Source organism: Alosa sapidissima, chromosome 22 (assembly GCF_018492685.1).
Source record: "Alosa sapidissima isolate fAloSap1 chromosome 22, fAloSap1.pri, whole genome shotgun sequence".
Lineage (NCBI taxonomy): Eukaryota > Metazoa > Chordata > Actinopteri > Clupeiformes > Clupeidae > Alosa > Alosa sapidissima.
This window is the reverse complement of record NC_055978.1, coordinates 12,312,547-12,335,042: the sequence shown is the minus strand read 5'-3', so window position 1 is coordinate 12,335,042 and position 22,496 is coordinate 12,312,547. Positions and strand designations below refer to the sequence as shown.

General features: G+C 44.6%; 1 protein-coding gene across 2 annotated transcripts; it reads right to left on the bottom strand.

Annotated features, from left to right (window-relative positions):
• Positions 1-48: 48 nt before the first annotated feature.
• On the bottom strand, positions 49-22,496 carry gart (phosphoribosylglycinamide formyltransferase). 2 transcript variants are annotated; one of them, XM_042078754.1, is made up of 22 exons: positions 22,116-22,496; positions 20,629-20,782; positions 20,369-20,464; positions 19,705-19,879; positions 17,508-17,619; positions 17,281-17,349; positions 16,921-17,046; positions 11,321-11,408; positions 11,014-11,099; positions 10,535-10,703; positions 9,036-9,270; positions 8,556-8,650; positions 7,865-7,974; positions 7,519-7,717; positions 6,972-7,223; positions 5,515-5,667; positions 5,052-5,255; positions 4,613-4,765; positions 2,880-3,010; positions 2,053-2,194; positions 1,030-1,145; positions 49-737 (listed from the first exon to the last, which is right to left on the bottom strand). In XM_042078754.1, exons 2-22 carry the CDS (start codon positions 20,771-20,773, stop codon positions 540-542), a joined length of 3,054 nt encoding a protein of 1,017 aa, XP_041934688.1. In that variant the 5' UTR covers positions 20,774-20,782; positions 22,116-22,496; the 3' UTR covers positions 49-539. The 2 variants fall into 2 exon arrangements, with proteins under 2 accessions (XP_041934688.1, XP_041934689.1); XM_042078755.1 differs by having other exon boundaries at positions 20,629-20,778.

Here is a 22,496-nt window from a genome sequence, read left to right as displayed (position 1 = left end):
CAATATTTTATGTCAGTGTGAAGTGGTATAGTCCTCAGACAAAAAACAGACCATGACAGTGCAAGTTTATTTAAAGGCAGCAAGAAATGCCAGGGATTCTCTTTTTTTTTTTTATCACATGCAATTGTAGGATGCAGCTCTACACAAATACATCAACAAACCCCAACATTTCATGCAGCTTCAGAGGGGCATACCACAGAGGGTGGCAAATATTCAAGTAGTTTCTTGTAGTGTCAAAAACAAGATCACAATACTACCATAACAGCAGTGGGTTTAGGAGAAAGACATCTCAGGAATGATCAACATGATTAAAGGAATGATTTAAGTTTTCTGTGGTCAACGTAGACAAACTATCTAAAATCGAACCATGTAAGTCTTCTTAAATGTAGCAGTAACTTAGTAATAAGGTTTTTATTGTAAACCTAAAATAGCTCCATCTATGGTAAACCGGTATTGTGGCAGCAACGACAGGACTGAACTAGAAGTTGACCTTTTGCAGTAATGGAGGTGACTGAGACCTAGGTTGGTTGTTTGTTTGTTTACACCTGCATCATCGAATTCCAGATGATGCGCCCGTCCTCCGCCAACCTCACTGCCCCACCCGCTACCAGCTCAAGGGCTGCAGGGAAAGCCTGGTGTTCCGCCTCACGAATGCGCTCTGATAGGCTATCTTCAGTATCATTCATCAACACCGGCACCGCCTCTTGAACAATTATGGCTCCTGCATCTACCTCCTCCTGTAGCCAGAGAGGAACAGACACTCTTATCATTCATGTTTGGTTCACCCATCATTCATTTCAGCTACTGGTGTCAAGTTATGAACTACAGAAGATTATGTTTCATTTCAATCAATCTGTCACTGCACACATACAGTAACCCTTCAGTGAGATGCACAATCATGATGACGTGTTAAGGTAATAACTTTTAGGTGTAGAACACTTCAACAAAAACACATTTTGGCAAGTGGTACGGGGCCCACATTTAACAGATACTTATGACCATTTTGTGTAATAAAGTTGGACCACTCACAGCGACAAAGTGGACGGTGCAACCCGCGACCCGTACACCCGCCTGCAGGGCCTGTTTTTGTGCGTTAACCCCTTTGAAGGATGGCAGCAGAGACGGGTGAATGTTCAACAGCTTCCCTACAAACACACAAGCACAGACAGTTACTGCATAGACATGCCTCAAAACCAACATTATCCTTGACATCTGGATAGATATTGCAAGTGTATCTGCAGAGCATGAAGGCCTCTGTAACACAGCTGTGAAGGCAAAACGGTGGTGGTGGTGGTAGCGTAGAGGGTAAGGAGATGTGCTAGCAAGTAGTAGCCTGAAAAGTTTTAATTTTAATTAGCACCTTCTACTGTTGTGCCCTTGAGCAAGGCACTTAACCCTGAGTTGCTCCAAGGACAATGGCCCTTGTAATATTATGTAAGTCGCTTTGAATAAAAGTGTCTGCTAAATGTAAAGCTTTTGCAGCACAATCGTGTCTAATATTTTAATTCCCATCCCAAGTACAGTCAAATGGGCATCTCTTCCACACAACCAAGTTACTCTGACCATCAGCAACTTCACTCATATCTACACTCTACTCCTGTCTGAGTGTAAACACAACTGTGTGCAACTGCCAGCAATTCCCTCATAGCCTGGCATCGCCTCAAAAATTGAAATTATTTTAACTTTGCCGCATGCCGTTTGGCGCTGTTACCGCCTGTAATCTCCGAGTTATAATAACATTTCATGGTCATTCGTTGCTAGTCTGTTGCAGTATGAACAGTATTGCCTATCTGAGGGAGAGAGAAAGAGATTGTTGCAAAGTCCTTTTAGGCAAGTCCCCCCACTCAGCAGCCATCCTGCAATGCTCTTTAGGCAGTTATTGGGCAGCTATTTTCCTCTTCAAGTGAATGGGGAGGCATACAGGAAGGGACAGGATATGTGTAGACAACAGCCATATTGGCGTTACGAATTAAGCCCATGCATTTCTATGGAGGATTCATTGAGTGCTATGTCTCCTCTCAGAAAGTCTCTGGTTGTTGCATCTAGTCCTACCGTTCCACTTTTTGACAAATGTCCCTGTGAGGATCCTCATGAAGCCGGCCAGACAGACCACCTCCACGCCAAACTCCTCCAGGACGCGGTCGATGGTGCTGTCAAACTCAGAGCGACTGCCGTACAGCTTGTGATCAACAACCTGGCAAATAAAGAAATAAAAAACAAGCAGAGTACACATGTAAGACATGATACATGGTCTTTCTGGCCCCCACCGTCGACTTCAAGGCAGCGCTGCCTGGAAGACACTAGGGCAAGTCAAGGGTTAGGCTAGGCTGCGCTGCCTTGAAGTCAACGGTGGGGGGGTCAAACAGACCATCAAGCCTAAGACATGCACACAGACATCCATTTCCACCCATACCCAGGAGGGGGCGCTTTACTGCACTGGATCTGAGGGCTCACAGAACATATGGTCCAACACATGCAAGGTCCCTGTAGAGGGTGCATCACCAATCATGCAGGGCAAAGGAAAACAGTGTGTCATCATAGACTCCTGGATGAGTAGTGGGTGGGTGGGTGACTAGATTACACTCCTGAGCGTAATTCAAGAAATGAAACACACACACAGAAGCATTGAAACTGCAATGATTGAATCAATGTTGCTACTGATTAGAAACATGGGGATGATAATGTACCACTGAAACAAAGGGCACTTAAGTGCCTAAAGAGGACATTGTTTTCGAAATGCAGAGATTGCCTTCAAGTCATTGGCTGTAACATTGGCTGTAGCTACAGAACAAAGGCATCAGTAGCTATAAAGGGGAGCGCGGTGCACCCATAGAGCGTACTGGGCGGTAACCTGAGTAGAAAGACTACTGGGAACTGACCCGTGTCTGGATGCCTGCCATGGAGGCCCTCTTCAGGCCGAGTACTCCAGGCCGATTGGAGATGACCACCACAATCTCCGCTGCACTCGATGGCTTCTTGACCTGCTCCATCAGGGCCTGCAGGTTTGTGCCTACAACACACAAGGGACACACATGCGTGTCATTGAATCAAACAACAATCCTTATGTATTGTCTCCTCATGAGGTACTCAAAACAGTGATTGCTGATTAGCTACCAGAAGTAGTTCAACAACTCACACTAAAGTTTATTGCCATTACAGATCAGTTACTATGAAAGGAACTTCGTCATCGTGGACTCATTTTCAGAAATGCAATGTGTATTTTAAGGCTTTGCTTAGTCATGATGTACCAAGCTAGTCAGAAACATGGCGTATGGCTCTGTTAATGCATGCCCTTTGACTTTAATATGGTTTTGAACCAAACCTCGATCTAGGACTGTAAATCACCATTCCACCCACGATTCGATAGAGGGTGCCTCACCAATCCTCACCATCAATGGAAAGCGGAAAGTGGGTCATCACAGACCCCTGGTTAAGTAAGTAGGTGGGTGGGTAGGTCAGTAAGTTGATGACTAGATAGACACTTTATTGATTTTGAGCGTAATTCAAGAAATTAAACTATCAAAACTAATGACTTGTGGGCAGCCGTGACCCACTGGTAAGCACTTCGGACCTGTAACCAGAGGGTTGCCGGTTCGAACCCCGACCAGTTGGCACGGCTGAAGTGCCCTTGAGCAAGGCACCTAACCCCTCACTGCTCCCTGAGCGCCGCTGTTGATGCAGGCAGCTCACTGCGCCGGGATTAGTGTATGCTTCACCTCACTGTGTGTACACTGTGTGCTGTGTGTGTTTCACTAATTCACGGATTGGGATAGATAGATAGATGGATAGATACTTTATTGATCCCCAGGGGAAATTCAAGAAATTTATGCATAATAAATGCAGAGACCAAATTTCCCCTCAAGGGATCAAAAGAGTATACTTATACTTATGACTGAATTGAAAACATATGATTAGAAACATGGTTATAAACCAGCGTTTCATCACAATTCTATACGATAATGATTCTATAAGCCAATGATTCCAATCTTTTCCGTACTTCAAAATTTGCAGCGATGCAATTCAATTCAGTACTGAGGTCTGTTGTCAATATTAAATTATTGAATCACTCTCACACAATCTGGTTAATTTCCAAGAATTCTGAAATGGAAAAATGATTAGGCTATAATTTGAACATTGTATTAGTAAGTGTCAAATACTGAAATCACACTGCAGACAATGAACAAACATTGACTGTTATTAGATAGGCTACACAAAGTAAGTAGGCCTACCTATGAAGGTGTGAGGATTTGTTTTCTTTAACTCTCAGAGCTAATAGGCTATCTTTACCTGCAACCACTCCAACAGCAATAACTAGTAGATTGAAGCTGCAAGTAGAGGCAAATGTGTTGACACTAGCAAGCAAAGTGGACTGCAACGAGCCTGCATGCCACCATCAACAGCTTAGGAGTGCAAGAAAGACATTTAATGAAGAGATGAAATGTTGGTGCTAAAAATAAATAACAAAACACCCATGTCTCCATGTTAATGAGTCATGTTAATGCAACCGCATTGTTTAAAATTGCTATAAGGTCGGTGCAATGATACAGATCCATTGATTGTTACACCTCTACTTCACACCATATATTGAGCACTGAGAGTGATTGGCTAATACCTGTTCCAGAGATGAGCACGCCTACTCTGGTGCGCCTGCGCTGGGTGTGGTCAGAGTGGGCGGCGCCATTGGGCAGAGCGCTCGTGTCTGGATTCGCCTCAGGGCCCGCCCTCAGACTCGCCGACAGGTTCCGGATGACCACTGGCTCGGAACCTACAAGCACAAACCCATGGAATTCTCATTAGGTACTGCAGGATAGTGGAGAGAGTGACAGGAAGCGAATGGGAGAGAGATGCATCGGGAAATGACCCGGGCCGGACTCGAACCTGGACCCTCGTGGGCTCATTACAGTGCAATAGCTACCAGAAAAATGTCGGCATTGCAAAATCAATTAACTGTTCAAATGTGTATGTATCTATGGTAACAGAACTGTACTGGAACAGCAGGTGTTGTTTTTTTTGTTGCATGAAAGTCCCATCACTGACAGCCCAAGACCCACCGGGCTGCTTGTGAGCGAGCGAGCCCACGATCCAGGCCTGCTCGTGGGCCTGCAGCTGCCTGAGAACCCTCTGGGCGTCGGGGCGGGCCACCACCAGCACGGCCCCCAGGCCCAGGTTAAAGGTGCGGCCCATCTCCTCCTCGCTGAGGCCTCCAGCGTCCTGCAGCCATGAGAACACAGGCGGGATATGCCAGCGGGTTGCGTCTGTAAGCACGTACACACACACACACACACACAAAATTAACAAAATAAAACGAACAGCAATAAAATTAAACAATAAAATGAACGGCAAAATGAACATTAGAGCTACTCCGTGGCCGTGCTGATTTCAGATTGAGAATGGAAGCTCAGAGTACAAGTAAAACTGAACTCAATACATCAAGCAAGCCCTCTGTAACGCTAGCTTTTGTGCCCGTGCTAACACGCTACTGCTAAGTGTCCGTGACAAATGTTCCATCCTCACCCAGGTCTACGGCCAGCTCCTTGGGCAGCACACGTGGGATGTTCTCCAGCAGGCCTCCTCCAGTGATGTGGGCGTAGGCCTTCACCGCTCCGCTGCGCAGGATTGGCAGCAGCAAGCGGCTGTAGATCTTGGTGGGCGTCAACAGGACCGTGCCTGCAGGTAAACAACCAGAGGTCAGGGGTCAACTCAGGTTAAGGTGAGGTGTGTGTAGGTGTGTGTGTGTGTGTGTGCACGTGCGTGCTTATGTTCTTATGCTGTGTGCTTGAGGTGAGAGGTGAACATTTCCACATAAGGGTTACCGAGGGCGAGTGACTGCTTGAACCATGTGTTTTAACACCCCACACATTATTTGATGTTTAACAGGGGGGAAAAAAACAAAACAAAAACACATGAGCTTAGGCAAACCAAAAGGGCAAATGGATAACAAGCCAGAAGCACTGATAGCATGGCTAATGCAATACTAAGATCACCACTGATTTCATAAATTACTCATCAGGGTCAAATGCATAAACATATTGATACATAAAATACATAAATAGTAGTATACTATCAGTTACAGTTTACTCAAAACAAAACAACCACACACAGACATAGGCATCATTAATGGGCCTGCATATCAATTAAAACCCAGGGGACGAACCATAATGTTATATTGTAACCATTGGGTCAATGGGGGCAGGTGAGGTTTGAAACCCCAGAAAATTACAAACTCAAATCTTTATGCTGCTTGTAGTTAGGTAGGCAATTAGATTTTTCAATATGATATGACTCCTCTCCTTCTGAGATTGTGTTTCAATGAGCAATTGTGTCTTTAGAGTTATAGGCAGTGGAATGCCTCAAAGACTGTGCAAGCGTCTTTTGCGTCACACCTCATTCTCTGCACTGGGTATCTGTTCCACAGGATGGCATTGATTAGGGTAGCAGGGTGATTAGGGTAGTAGGGTGATCAATTAGGGTAGCAGGGTGATTGATTAGGGTAGCATGGTGATTAGGGTAGTAGGGTGATCAATTAGGGTAGCAGGGTGATTGATTAGGGTAGCATGGTGATTAGGGTAGCAGGGTGATTGATTAGGGTAGCATGGTGATTAGGGTAGCATGGTGATAAGGGTAGTAGGGTGATTGATTAGGGTAGAAGGGTGATTAGGGTAGCAGGGTGATTGACTAGGGTAGCAGGGTGATTGATTAGGGTAGCAGGGTGATCAGGGTAGCATGGTGATTAGGGTAGCAGGGTGATTGATTAGGGTAGCATGGTGATTAGGGTAGTAGGGTGATTGATTAGGGTAGAAGGGTGATTAGGGTAGCAGGGTGATTGACTAGGGTAGCAGGGTGATTGATTAGGGTAGCAAGGTGATTAGGGTAGCAGGGTGGGTGATTAGGGTAGCAGGGTGATTAGGGTTGCATGGTGATTGATTAGACAGCAGAACATACTCTCACACACAATCCAAACAAACACTCACCCATAGTTTCTCCAGCTTTGCCAAAAGGGGCAGGTGAGCTGTACTGCAGCCCCGACTGCTCCAGGACCTTGCGGACCAGGCTGAAGCCGTTGCTGTGGACCCCAGAGGAGGCCACCCCAATCAGGAGGTCACCCTCGGAGATGTCCCCCAGCCGCGGGAGCACGGAGCTCCGCTCCACGGCCCCAACACAGAACCCAGCCAGGTCATACTCGCCCTTCGCATACATGCCAGGCATCTCCGCAGTTTCACCGCCTGTACACACAAACAAACAAACACATACAGTGATACTGGTGCATACACACACAGGTACACACAACCATACAAATATACATAGGGTCTACATAGAGTACTGGGGTAGACACACACTCACAGCGTATAATAAGTAGATGTGTTCATATAATCAGTGTGCGCTGACACATTCTGCACAAATCACACACACACTATATGTGTGCAGTATGTGCAAAATGTAGTGGTGGCACGCGATAAGTGGTCAGTGGTTTTGGTGATGTGTCAAATCACTCGCCAGTGTGGCGCCCTGACTGCTCACCCAGCAAAGCGCAGCCAGCCATCTTGCATGCGTCAGCAATCCCACCAATCACCGTGGAGGCCACTCCCACGTCCAGCTGCCCGCAGGAGAAGTAGTCCAGGAAGAAGAGGGGCTCAGCGCCCTGGGCCAAGACGTCGTTCACGCACATCGCCACCAGGTCCTGTCCCAGAGTGCCGTGCTGTCCACATGCTTGAGCAATCTGATACACACACAATATAGTGTTTCTGAAATGGCATTAGACACTCTGTGTGAACATTGAAGACCACATACAAGTATGTGTGCGCATATAAAGGCAGGGGGATGGGATGTGTGTGTGTGTGTGTGTGTGTGTGTGTATTTTGGGCACCTTCAGCTTGGTTCCCACGCCATCCGTTCCAGACACCAGGACAGGATCACTGAATCCAGCAGCCTTCAGGTCAAAGAGCCCTGCAAAGCCCCCCAGCTCAGCGTTGCACCCTAATAAGCAAGTACACACAACATCTAAAGGAGCACTTGGGCAAAGAACATCAAAAAACGAATATATCGGGACAAGGACATGGCCGCAAGAGTTTCCAGCATTCCATAAAGTCACTTTACCGTATATCACACAAAAAACACCACAACACATTGCATTTATATAGTGCTTTTCAAGGAACCTAAAGCACCCACTTGGGTGATGCATGACAGCCATTATGCACAAGAACACTCACTACACACCAGCTTAAGGTGAAGAGTGAGAGAATTAATAAATTAGCCTATTATGCCGCAATGTCAGTCACGGTAATCAAAGTAATTTGGATACATCCAAGATGTGTGAAAAGATCTTTGACCCAAAACTGGGAAGTGATCTCCCATTCAACAGCATCTGCAGATCCTCACAACGGCAAGACCCTCTGTAGTGTCTACACATCACTACCAATCAATATACACCCCCTCAAGATGGGTGCATGACTGGTCCTTTTTTAATGATCCACTTTTAACAGGGGTGATTACACATTGCAAGGGGTTTGCAACAAATGAAGAGGGAACTACCCTTAAGGCAAATAACAGCAGCCTACCTGCCCGAGTGGTGGCTTTGGCCAGAGGTTTGATCAAGTCCACTAGCCGATTGCCTGCTGCGATATCAACTCCGCTGTCCTTATAGGTCAGACCTCTGTTAAGAGATATACAATGGTCAGACGAGTGAACTCATCAATCCACTGTCTGTCCAGCATGCTTATCAGTGTGTGTTAGGCAAGAAAGAGTGGACTAAATTCAATACAAATTGTTACTTAAATATGCAGGTATTACTCAATGTGTGGTTTAATAATTCATTTCAATGTTTCCCTTAAAATAGATTAATTAAGAGACGGAATGGCAAATTCAGAGCATTGTTGATTTATTGAAAGAAAAAAAAAATACAAAAATACAGGAATTTTTTTCTCATCTGTTCTGACCATGTGCATATACACAAATCAAACATTTTACTCATTAGCACTAAGCCCTTGTAGGGCATGGCGCTGTGTGTGTGTGTGTGTGTGTGTGTGTGTGTCACACACCTAGAGCGTGTAAGGTAGGTAATGGCGCGGTGGCCAATGTCTCGCCGGTAGGCCGCGTCGGGGAACCCCACAGATGCCACTCCCTGATTGGCTTTGTGGAGGGCGCCGTCCAGGCTGGGCATCACCGCGGTAACCGTCAGGACACGCCCACCACTGGTGACCACAACCCCTCCTTCCTTCAGAGCCGTCCCAGCATGGAAGACCTGCAGGCCCATGTCCTGTACCTGAGACAGACCTGAGTGAGAGAAGTGTGTCAGTGTGCTAACTGGCAATGTGTTCATAGTGTGGCACAACCTGTGTGTGTGCGTGCGTGCATTAGAGTTCTCAACGGGTCAGGTCGGCCCGACAAACCCGACGGGACCCGCAGGTTCGGGCCGGGGTCGGGTCGAAAATATAATCTTAATCTTTTCTGCTCAGTGAAAAAAAAAAAAAAAAGATTAATCTTCGCAGCTGTTTAACGTAAAGAAAGCCTGCTGCTGCGTGCAACGTGCATCATGGAGAGGGGCAGGGGCAGACGCTGCGTGCACGCCTTTAGCGTGGAGAAGAAGATGGAGTTGGTGAAAAGTAGACTAAACTTGCCGCAGGTGAATTCACCGTCGCTAGTACAGGAGTGGGGAAATCAGAGGTCTGGAAAGTGTTTGGATTGGTGCTGGATTCTGATGGAAATTCTACAGGTTATGTGCAATCCTCAAAATGCAGGTGCTGATGAAATATGTGACCCTGCAAGGCGAAACCAGTCGCTTTGGTAAAGTTTACAAAATTAACTTATTGTGCTCACATGAACGGCCATAAACTAAGCTTTCCAACGATATGTATATCGAGGGTAGGCCTATTGCAAAAAGTATCGCTAAGATAACCGCATCCAAAGTTGGCATGGTTCTTCCTTCACGATACGCCAGAAGAGGAGAAAATCACCGTTTTAAGCAAATTGTCACGCTAATGTGTTGAATCTTCACCTAAATAAAGTCAGGGTTTAACAGTCAAAACGTATGTTTTTCGTCGGGCCGCGGGCCGGGTTCGGGCAGATAATTCAAGTTGATGTGTCGGGTTACATCGGGTCCGGGCTTTAAAAGCCACGGGTCGGGTCGGGTCGGGTCGTAATTTTCAGGCCCGTTGAGAACTCTAGCGTGCATGCGTGCGTGTGTGTATGCGTGCAGTGCACAGGGTGTCTGTATAACTGAATAGCAGTAAAACCTTGATTAGAGATTGAAGCCTAAGATGGACTACAATGCAAAAAGCCATGCATTTATACTGGAAACATACTTAGACTGCAACCTATCTTTACAAACACCTGATATCTCCATAGTGACACATTGGATCAATGGTGGCAGACTGCCAACAGCACATACATATCCAATGAATATATAATGCCCTTAGAGGTAATAATATATACAAAATAAAAAATTGCTATGGAGGTCAGCTGGTTTGAATGGCAAATGGCCAAGTCGATCATGCCCTGGGTAGACAGACATATTCTCCCCTGAGCTATGGAGCCTCACCTGTGAGCTCTATGCCCTTCTTGTAAGCTCCAGGATAACCAGGACTCGCCATGACCACGGTCACTGCAGCGACATTCTCATGCCACACGGGGGAGCTAGAGGCCAGTTTCCCCTGTAGGGTGTCCCTTAGGACCTCATAAAGGTCACTCTTCAACAGTGGCATCAAGACCTGAGAGATTGTGAATACATATTACATTATCCACAACAGCTGTTTGGAACATCACTTTATAAGCCAAGTTCGACTGCCTTAACATTTTCAAAATCATTTACTTCTCAGAGTGTATGTCATCACACTGTTTACATTCATCATCGTCATGGTAAGATACCTTTAATATTTAAAGGTTAACATTTTATTCATGTCAGACGTAATGACTATAGAGAGCTGTGCTATAGAATAGCACACACACACACACACACACACACACACACACACACACACACTATAACAGAGCTTCTGAAGCCAGAGTGCCTGCACTAACCTGACACTCGGGATCTCCGAAGCGGCAGTTGAACTCCAGCACTTTGGGTCCCTGTGGGGTGAGCATCAGCCCTGCATAGAGCACACCTACGACCCCCGCAAACCCGCACACATCAGTCACAGTTCTGCCCATATGCGCACATGCGTATGTATACGTACACACACTCACATCAGTCACAGTTCTGCCTTGGTTACATTCAGTCTCAGGCAGGATAACTGCTCCACATTCTACTAGTGTGACGATAACCCTCAGATATAGATACCCACATGCGTATGTAAACGTACACACACTCACACACTTTACTCACCCACATATGGGGTCCCCTCCTCCCTCATGCCATCCACAGTCTTTTGCAATACGGTCTCTCTGATCTGCTTCAGTGTCACCTCAGAGACCTTTACACACACACAAACGCCAATTTCAAAGTCCATCATAGAGCTTTATTCACAACCTTGATTTGTAGTGAAGGAGCACTGAAAAGATTGTATTATCCCACGTTCTGATTCTTGATTTCAGCCTCTTGCCAATTTATCTACATTTTGAAATCTATGAAATCGATCGTCCAGATAAATAGATGAGAATGGATGGTAAATACCAACCTTCAAATCACACATGTGGAATTATATTGCTGATAAACATCTATTTGTTTACTTCTTATAACAATAACAGCAATATTCACTCAACACCTTTGGAGCTTGAGGAATGTCTATGTCTAAGTGTTCATGATGCCCAGCTGGTGGGCCAAGGTGGTAACCCCACCTCGGTCATGGGCTCCATTCACACACACACACACACACACACACACACACACACTAATCAAATGCCTCCTTTTCTTCCTGACTCTGAGGAAGACGCAGTGCGTTGAAACGTCAGTCGATTGTGCACCATAATAAAACAAGTTTAAAAGAGTGCTCCGGTCATCCCTGGGTTTAGTCTCTTCAAAGTTAGACTGGCTAGCGCCACCACTTCTCAATGAGACGTGGTCTGGGAACCAAACGTTCATTTTCTCGTATTTGAAAAAAATGCCCAGATCCGTTTATTGGGTGCCACGAATGTCTATCAAATGCGTCTGTGCATAACTCATCATCGTCTTGCTTCCCCCCCTGTTCTGTGATTGGTTCCCTATCTCAGGCGAAAATTTGCTCCATGGTCTCCAGGCTGCCTTGGCAGCGTGAATCAAATTGCGCGCAAGGCAGCATGGGAACACCCAGGCTACTTCGAAGTAGCCCAGCCAGTTTCTTTGACCCTTGGTCCTGGACTGTGAGCACCGAAAAGGCTTGAGTGCAAGTCAACACCCAGTTCTTACAAATGCCTCCTTTGTTCAACAACTATATTTGGATAAAACCATCTGCTAAAAGAATAAAGCCTACAACCCATCAGGCTCTAAATGTCTACACGGTGTCCATAAAAGTCTAACCTTTGTGTATAAAGCCTATTTTATGCTTCTGCGTCGAATCGACGGCGTACACCCGCAGACCCCTCTGCGTCGTCGCGAACCCCTCCGCCGTAGCTTGATGTGCACCTCCAAAAAACTGTAACCTTGCGTTGAGGCGACGCAGACCGCAAGGACTGTGATTGGTCAACTCGTCCTGTGTGTTGATAGTCGGTGTTTCAAGCAGCCTACTGTGGGGATTAGCAACATGATAGTTCACGGACATAATCTTTGCATATAAACCCAGTCATATTTTGGTTTCAATGACAGGGTTATCCGTTTGTAAAGTGTTTATATGTCAGTAACGTTTTGAAATTAGCACTTCGCCAGCAAGCAGTACTTTGTGGGCAGTTGTGCTAAATTTCGCCTGCTAACATAACTTAAACTGGCTGCCAGACACCTCGCAAATAACCTCACCTCAGACTTATTTGCTAAACTACTGTGTCTATTTCTCGATACTTTGTACAAAATCTAAGCAAGAAAAGGCCAAACAAATAAGATTAATATTTTGGCACAACAGTTTATGGGGTCTGCCATTCTGAGTAGCAGAGCCCGTTTACATTCTCTGTGAGTAGGCTACCTTTTCGGTCATAGGCTACAGTCTTGTTTCGGCGGTGGGCGACGCAACCACAGGCGACACCGAGCGTTATGGCGGTGAAATGCACCACGATGCAAAGCAACCCAATGCAGAACCATAAAATGGTCACGACGCCGTAGGAGTGCCGCATAGCTACGCCGTGGAGTTGACGCAGAAGCATGTTGAGCCCTTAGGGACTGTTCGTTATTTATTTAAGGGGCTACCGAAGGAGTTTTGGGAGCGTTAGTCCCAAAAGACGTGACCCTCCCTCGCCAGCAAGAAATTTGTCTATGACCCTTCAAAGTGATTGAGAAAAAACGCATGACCCTCCCCAACAAATTATTGATGCCTTCTGTACTGGGTCAATTTGGGAGCTTGCATGCTACCACTCCTGAAATGCATTGAAAAGGCTGTCGTTTGCACAATTTCACAAATAATCTCTGGGACTGAAACATACCTGTCTTTTTCCGGGTTTATCACGAGCTGCAGGGCCGTCGCAAGGGCCCTGTGCGAACTTGACAGGTGCGAGGCCCTTTTTAATTACGTGCATGAAATCATGCGATAGCCTACTTTACACGTAGCTTACTGTAGCCTAGGTGCATTTTAATAGTAGGCTAATAGGCTACACCAGCTTGTCTTTAAGATGGGGAAATTGTATAGCCTATAACATTAGCGGAGTCACATATTTGATCATTTGGCCGTTTATCATAGAGTAGGCTTCATCACAAAACCAAGTGTAACAAAGGCGAACACTGTGCTGAACGCTATTTGTCTATGAGCAGAAACACACACAACATTCAAACTATTGATAAGATGTGCACTATGGAAACTGGTCTGTAGGCTAACATTGGACAAATAAATGACATTGACACGCCATATCCTGACTCAGAAAAAAAAAAATGTTCTTGCATAACGTTACCTTGCCGCAAACTCAGCAATCATAGGCCAGCTTGCAGGTAGCCTACAACGTCTTTTTCAATTCATAGCAGGGTTCGTACACCTATTCCAAGATCAAATTCAAGCACTTTTCAAGCACTTTCAAGGTCAATTTTCAAGCTTTTCCAGCACTTTACAGCGGTGGCAAATGACATTATACGAATATACAAACTCAAAATGATTTTCACTTTATCATTTAAAGATGGTTTTAACAGACAAAATTGTGTTTCTTAATAGCAGGAAAAGAAATTAAAGGAAAACTTAAAAATGTGTCACTTGTCTGGAAGTAGACTTTGCTTGCTATCTAACTGGCTGAGTCAATATACCAAAAAAAAAAAAAAAACATTAAAAAAAGAAAAGAAAATAATCACCCAACAAATAACTATTCTTTGCTGAATATGTGAACTCAAACTAATGTTAAGGCTGCTCTTTCATGACAGTCAAGACTGATTATGTCTCTTTCTTGCCTACAACGGCATGCAGACAGGCCTACATTTGTTATCATGAGCTACCAACCAGTAGGCTAGCAATGCGGAGATGTGACGTTGGGTGACGTAAAGATGACTGAGTTGTCATATAATTGGAAAAATTTAACTTCTTGCCAAAAGGCACGATATGCACATATGCATGGTGTTTTAATGTCTTTCCACTTGTAGGGCCTATAAGCATTAAACCACAAACTGAGCTGAAGTTTGACATGACCAAGCCAGGATTCAAATACCAAGGTCATGGGTGTTGATAGAAATGTTGCCCCCCGCAAAATACTATGGGGGTCCGGGGGCATGCCCCCAAGGAAGAAAACATTTAAAAATAACCCCTTAAATGATGACTTATGGTGAATATTGCGGAAACTAATAGATACATTATAGCATAAATCACACTTAGAAATACAGCCTATTAGGCATATGGTACATTTATAAAAGAGCAAAGTAGCCTATATATGCCTATGAAAGACTTAACCATAGAGGGCTGTAATGTAAAGGCTATCATGATCATTTTGCCGTATGACGTAGAAACATTTGTTCAGTTTATAACATGTTTTGTTTATAACTTAAACCAACACACTTTTCCACAATATTGTACTTTTTTAGATGCACCTGTATATTTCAAGAGCATTTTCTCTTAATTGGTTTTGACGATATTTATACTGATCTCTGCTCCATCTTTATCAAAGAATGCTCTGCTTCTCCTCATCAGAGTAGTGAATGTTGCATTTATAAATTGCCTTCTGACACAGTGAGTGTCACATCTTGTCTCTCACTCACTTGTGAGGGCCCTTTGCCTATTATTTCCCTCCCTTCTCCTAACTCTTTCTCCTCATTTCCACCTTTCTGCCTGATTTCCCTTCTCCCGTCTCCTGTGTAAATAACTGACCGATAATCATTATCATGCTTAGATAATATCCATATAAATATCTACTATTATCTACCATCTAGGCTATTATCAGTGCAGGTTAGCTAGCTGCAACTCCACTGAATTTCAGCATAACATTTTGAGTAGGCCTTGAAGTCAGCCTTTGTTCAGGTCTGACGATTATTTATTTTGGACAATGGATTTGTGGGTATTGAAGTTTATTTGAGCTGCGTGAGACACTGTGTTGCGTCGTTAGTTAGGACATAGCTCCGCGATAGCAGTCAACTGTACTTTCGTTTTGACATGTCAGAGGTATATCTATAACTACGTGTTGCATGACGCTGCGTTGATGCAAGGATAATTGTCTTGTCGGCTATTTTTAGTTAATGAATAAAACGAAATTTGAAGAAAGAAAGGTGACCTCTATGGTAGATACGGCCATAGACATGACTGGTGCGGTTTTGCATTCACATGCCATAAAGTTTCGTCTCCCTCTTCAACCTAACTTTTTCCTTGTCTTCCAATGATTGGAGCTAAGTAGCCTATTCAATAATATGTTAGCTTTAATGGCGACCTAGCTAGCAATGCATCTGTAAGACCCTAGGCCTACATGATTTCTGTTCAGCAGTCCGAAATAGCTGTTTTCTAACCAACGCTCATTGAAACGGCAACCTCACTTCATGTTGATGGTCATCTCCGACTGTGTGCAGGGGGGCGTTGTCACGCATGAAAACAGACTGGCAGATCAGTCACATAGCCTACGCAGATCGGTGCACAACCGAGGACCATGGCGGAGAAGTTTTAATTTTAAACTCTCCGACGTTCTGCATCTAATAAGCTAACTATTCCGTCAGATAGCTATTTGTGTCAAAAGAAATACAATGTTATGCATTTTCAAGCACTTTATCCAAAATGCGAGCAACGCAACATTAAAATTCAAGCATTTTCAAGGATTTCAAGCACCCGTACGAACCCTGTCATAGAAGGGCGAGCCCACTATCTCTCCTGTGACATGGAGGTGCGCAAATAGTTTTTAATAGCCCATTCAACTTCGAAAAGCTTTGTTCACCCGATGCCAGTCACTGATCGCAATTTTAAAGATCGGGAAGGTTTGTTCAATCTTGTTAAGTTTTAAATGCAGTAGCCTATCTGTCCCCTTTGGAATTATATCTCGAGCCTATTAGGCTATGGCGTTATGTCCTGGGATTCGGACCTGCCGGGTTGTTATGAGGAGCAATATGGGAGAGAAATTTGATGATCATCGTTGTTTTGGGACGTTAAGCTTTAGGCTACAATAGGCGGTAATAAAGAATAAACACTTAATGTCATCTTTGGCCAGGTGCGAGGGCCATCAGACGCGAGGCCCAGTGGGCAATGGCCCAAATTTTGCTGTTTTAATGAATACAAAAGTTGGGTGACCTTCCCCCCTAGACTAAAAAAAGTTGGGTGACCCTCCCCTCAACAAAGAATAAAAAGACATGACCCTCCCCTATTTTCCTCCGGTGGTCCATTCCATAAATACCGGTCCCTTAACGCATACGTGTGTGTGTATGTGTGTATGTGTGTATGTATGTATGTATGTATGTATGTATGTGTATGTGTGTACTACCTGTGGTGTGGGACAGTAAGCCCCCATGCCTCCAGTGTTGGGTCCTCTGTCCCCGTCCAAAAGGCGTTTATGGTCCTGAGCAGGGGGCATGGCTGCAATGGTGGTCCCATCAGTAAAACACAAACACTACAAAGGGATGGGGGTGAAGTTAGAGTGTGTGTGAGTGAACACTGAAGAAAAGGGTGTTAAGAGAGTGTATGTGAAGTCAGTAAGAAAGAAAGAAAGAACAAAAGAAAGAAAGAAAGAAAGAAAGAAAGAAAGAACAAAAGAAAGAAGAAAAAAAGAAGAAAAAAAAAAAAGACAGAAGAAAGAAAGAAAGAAAGAACGAAAGAACAGACTACTTCTGATATAAGAACTCACAGACACTTCTTCTCCCTCGAGTAGCTCCTCAACCACCACCGTCTCCCCAGCAGAGCCAAATGCCTTGTCCTGTGACAGACAGACACACACACACACACAAAAACCTTGAAGTGATACAATGTGACTATACACAACACAACATTGGTGAGCCACAGAGCAAGGTGAAATGCCTTTTTGCACAGTAAATAAAGAGAAGACGACAATAAAAAGGGGAAGAGGAAACTGACCTTCATGATTTCCTCCACTGCTCTGCATGCCTCCTCCTTGTCCTGAGCAACGATGACTCCTTTACCTGCTGCTAGACCACTGGCCTTCACCACCAGGGCGGGGAAGTCTGCCCTGCACACACACACACATGCGCACAGAGTTAACCAAAATGGCCCTCAGGGCATCTCTTATCTCCCGTCACACTCATAGATGACCATTTCAACAAAGACATTATAACTGAGGAATGCCACTTCTGTCAGGGTAACGCACTCTGTCGGCATGCCTGTGAATGTCTGGTTCACAGCTAAATATCTTCCCTTCATGAAGTCTGTGCATGGGTGCTTTTCCATATGATTAATGTATGCTGGAGGGTAATGGCACCACATGTGCATTTTAAATGCTGACAATTGACACGCACGCTTCCACGTCATTGACTTTTCAAGTGTGCACAAGCCCCTACACGTCAAGGGCATGCAACAGTTTAATGAATCAGATGGATGGATCAGATGGAGATGGTTGACATTAGTCGGGGTAACTCATTTAAGCCTTCAATTCTAGAAAGGCTTGATATGTAAGACCTACGAGATACTTAAAGGAACCGTATGTAAGAAATGTAATTCAATTAATCATAAAATGGCCTTGATTCGTCACTAGACATTAGGAAATCATGCTAATTTCAAATACTTATACCACTGACAACAGTAGTCCGGCCAGGATATCGTCATTTAAAAAAGTTAAGTTGCAGCCCTCAACTGATGTTGATGTTTATATATTTGTGTTTAAGCCTGATCCGCCACCCTCCACCTATCTAGTAATCACAAAGTCAGTAGTGTTTCGGCATCTGGGTTGCCAGCTCTGCTCTAGTTACCACATCTGCGGTGTACACCGCTCTACAGTATTTTGAAAGTGATTGTAGTACCAGTTTTGGCCAAAATCCTACATACGGTTCCTTTAAGACAGTGGTTTTCAAAGTGGGGACAGCGAGCGGGTGCCAGGGGGGCCTCAGCAAGTTGGAAGGAAAAATAAAAGAAACAAATAAATACATTTGAAAAATGTAAAATATACTTTATTACTATGAGGGTTGTTATAATATGCCATTAGAATGATTTGTCGCATATCTGAACATTATATTTTTCATGATAATGACTGGGAATAATAGTAAAGTGATAGCTCTCATATAGCAGAAAGCCCCAAATGCAATTTTTACACACTGTGTGCTCCATCGCGAAGTGCTTGTGGCTAAAATAATTATTAGGATTAGCTTAATGTATTTTTACATTTGCCGTAGTATTGTCGATGGGTTTAATAACACATCAAGGGGGTCCTTGGCCAGAACCTAGTGGTATTTGGGGGGCCTTGTCGTGGAAAAGTTTGGGAACCCCTGACTTAAGATATATGAAAGAGTGTATAAGGCAGCAATAAACAGTCGACTGTTTTAAAGGTTTGCTCTCGGTCTTGCTGTAGGTCCCCCTACAGTTGAGAAGCGCAATAATAAACTAACTAAATATGCGTCTTTGCAACAAATATAAACATAAGTGATTAGAAAAAGATCCCAGAATTCCTATAGCATAACAGCTCTTCCGTTTCAATTTTTTTTATTTGGGGGGGGGGGGGGGGGTGTGCTAAGGAAAGCCATGTTAAATGTTCCCCTATCTACAGCCATGTTAAATGTTCCCCAAATAAAACCTTTTATTTACTCGTTTTGCGGTTTTGTTCATTCTTGCTGTTCTGTCAACTCCCGTTTTCATTTACTATTTTGCAATGACTGAAACAGCGCCCCATAAATTGTAGTGAAACAAAGTTTTACACAGCCCAAGTTGGATTCCTTATCACCAAAGCAACATGCAAATAAAAAGATGACAAACTAATCAAATTAGCTATAGTCACGGTCACTGTCAAACTGTGCTTCGTCAGCACCTTAAAAAAGGGAAGCTATCTTCTTCGTCTATCCCTTCCTGTCGTTTAGTTATGTGCAATTTTAAGTTTTGGTGAGCTCACGTTAGCAAGTGTATGGACAGTAGAGATTTGGAATTAGTAGGCCTACAAAAGGATTTTAGTAAATCACTTCTTCAACGACTTCTGCGCAGAACACACTTTTTTTTTAGTAGTTTGACCTTTGACGGCATACACTGCATATTTATTTTTTATATAGTTATTAGCTAATAGTTAACTAGTTAACAAAGCCAGACCAATATGGTCAGTGGTGCTTTCCCTCACCCCTTGATGTAGCGGCAGGCCTCCTGGGGATCAGTGAAGGAGCTCCAGCGCGCAGTGGGGATACCCTGCCGGTCCATGAAGCTCTTGGAGAAGCTCTTGCTGGCCTCTAGCTGGGCCGCTTTGGCGGAGGGGCCGAAACACGGGACTCCAGCAGCCACCAGGTCATCCACAATGCCTGCAAGGAAAAGAGGTGAGAGGTTGTGTGTGTGTGTGTGTGTGTGTTGAATTCCACTCAAGAATCAGTAACATACAGATGTCCTTTTACATCTGCAATATCATAAACTCAACTACCATAAAATGTTATGTAAAAATCAGGTTTTCTAGGCCAAGTATACTTGCGTATACAAGGTATTTGGTCTCTGCATTTATCCCATCCGTGAATTAGTGAACGCACACACAGTGAACACACAGTGAGGTGAAGCAAACACTAACCCGGAGAAGTGAGCTGCCTTGCTACAGTGGCGCTCGGGGAGCAGTGAGGGGTTAGGTGCTTTGCTCAAGGGCACTTCAGCGGCTCCTACTGGTCAGGGATCGAACCGGCAACCCTTCGGTTCCAAGCCCAAAGCCCTAACCAGTAGGCCACGGCTAAGCCATACATCTTTAGACAAGGATACCATAATTTTTGCAGCCAAACATATACAGGAGTGACAGACAAACTGACTACCTGCAGCAAGGGGCACCTCCGGTCCGACCACCACCAGGCCAACGTTGTGGTCTTTACAGTACTGGGCCAGGATGGAATGGTTACTTACAGACACCTCTGCAGATAGAGTGTGAGAAAGAGGGACACATTCAAACATTAATTATTTGCAGGGGCCATCACTTTGTTTCTCAAGACAAACATATGATGATTAAGAGCAAAGTGTGGGGCTACGGCAAGTGTCAGTGTGTGGGAGGATGTGGAGGCAGGTCTGTGCTTCTTACCCGAGTTGGAGATCTTCCCACAACTGGCAGTGCCAGCATTACCAGGGGCAACCAGGACCTGCTGGACATGAGGCGACTGGGCCAGCTTCCAGGCCAGGGCGTGTTCTCGTCCTCCACTGCCAATCACCAACACCCGCTCGGCCATCACTGCTGCCTGGCAAAGAGCGTTTACAACCACAGCATTTCATCATGCAACGACATAAACAACACAATTAATCCATATTGGGCTTTTGATACTGTCTACCGAAATTGAATTTTATATTCAGTTGATAAGCTAATCTTGCATTGATACACACTACTAGTTTTTGGTGATCTGAAAGGGTGGTGACTTAATGCCTTACCTACAATCTAGGCTATTATCCAAAAGGACTGAGGCCCAGTTGTGAAGACATGAAAGAATAGCAGACATGCTTTCAGCATGCAAATCTTGTTTTATTAATTAGTTCATCAGCAGCCGGTTTAATTGCATGTGAAAATTGACCTATGGCGAGATAGGGCCGCGTGATCTACCCAGGAGCAGTTTACAACAGCTGACCTTTGCTGGCCAGGATATTCAATCCTGGGGAGACAGACACGTCAAAGGCGACGCATGGGCATCACTCAAAAATGCAGCCGCGAAATGAGATTACAGAAACAACTCTACGGCGACAATTTATACTAACTCACTCCATAATTCTTAATTTCTGTGGCGTGAACGCACCATGGATTTAACAAGCTACGGTTAAATCAATACGTGAACTATGACGGGAGAGTGTCCGAATTCTGAAACCTTCAGTCTGACACAGTGATAAGAATCAGCATACTCTGAACTCACTCCACGCAACAAAACAGATTGCTCTCCAAACGCACAACGCGCGAATGCATCAGCTTGAGTATGTGTGAACTATGTCCCAGTCTGACCTATGGATTGCAAATAGACAGACAGACAGACAAGGGGTAAGTTATCTCTGGTAAGTCAATGTTAATGTGTAGCACGCCGCGCATGGTTCCCAATTAGTAACGTTATAAGTAACTTGCCTCGGTTTTCAAGCGAATCACAAGACCATGTGATGCACGACATTCTTGTAGTGGGTTCACAAGTTGAATAGAAAATTGAAGTTACACACACTTCCGATGTTTTTATCAAAGCAATGTGTACGCAACTAACAAACAACTGCATTAACGACAGACCAATCTATAATGAAGTTACTTGCATCACAGTCGTGGTCAAACGTACGCACGACTGCAATAGGCGTTGAAAATATAGCCATTATATATAGTTCTTATTTTGCAAAGGAATTATTGAAGAGCACTGCTGTTCACGATAGCTAACGCTAGTAACATTAGTGCTACCAACTACGCACTGTCAACAATTTAAGCATGAACATCAGGTAGGCTAAATATGCATAGGTTGCGTGAGTGTTAAACTCCGTGAAAACATATGTGGACATTGGATGAATAACCAGCCTCTACGTCAATCTGCCAAAGTGATTGTAGTGTCGCCTCACCTTTCGTTTGTCGTTCTGAGAAGCGCAAGGAGAACGAGGCTCGTCGTCTTGGGTCGGCAGTTGCCGTGCAGTGAAGTTGCGATGTGGAAAGAGATGAGTTTGAGAAGGTTGGCGAATCTAATCAGTGACCACGTGTTATGGGCTGCCAAGCTCTCATCACAGTTGGCTAGCGCTAGACCACTAGACCGGGGTCCAGTGATGCAGGTTAAACTATGTATTCCTTTGCACTTGCTTCAATAGGCTATTAAGCGTCGAGTAACGTATTTTTGTGTTAGGGCCTACACATGATTGCGTGCTCGAGAAGGCAAGTTTGAACAGAGCCAATCCTACGAGCTAGTTTTGACTTCGGTAAACTTTTTGCCAAGTTCCTGTCTGATGAAT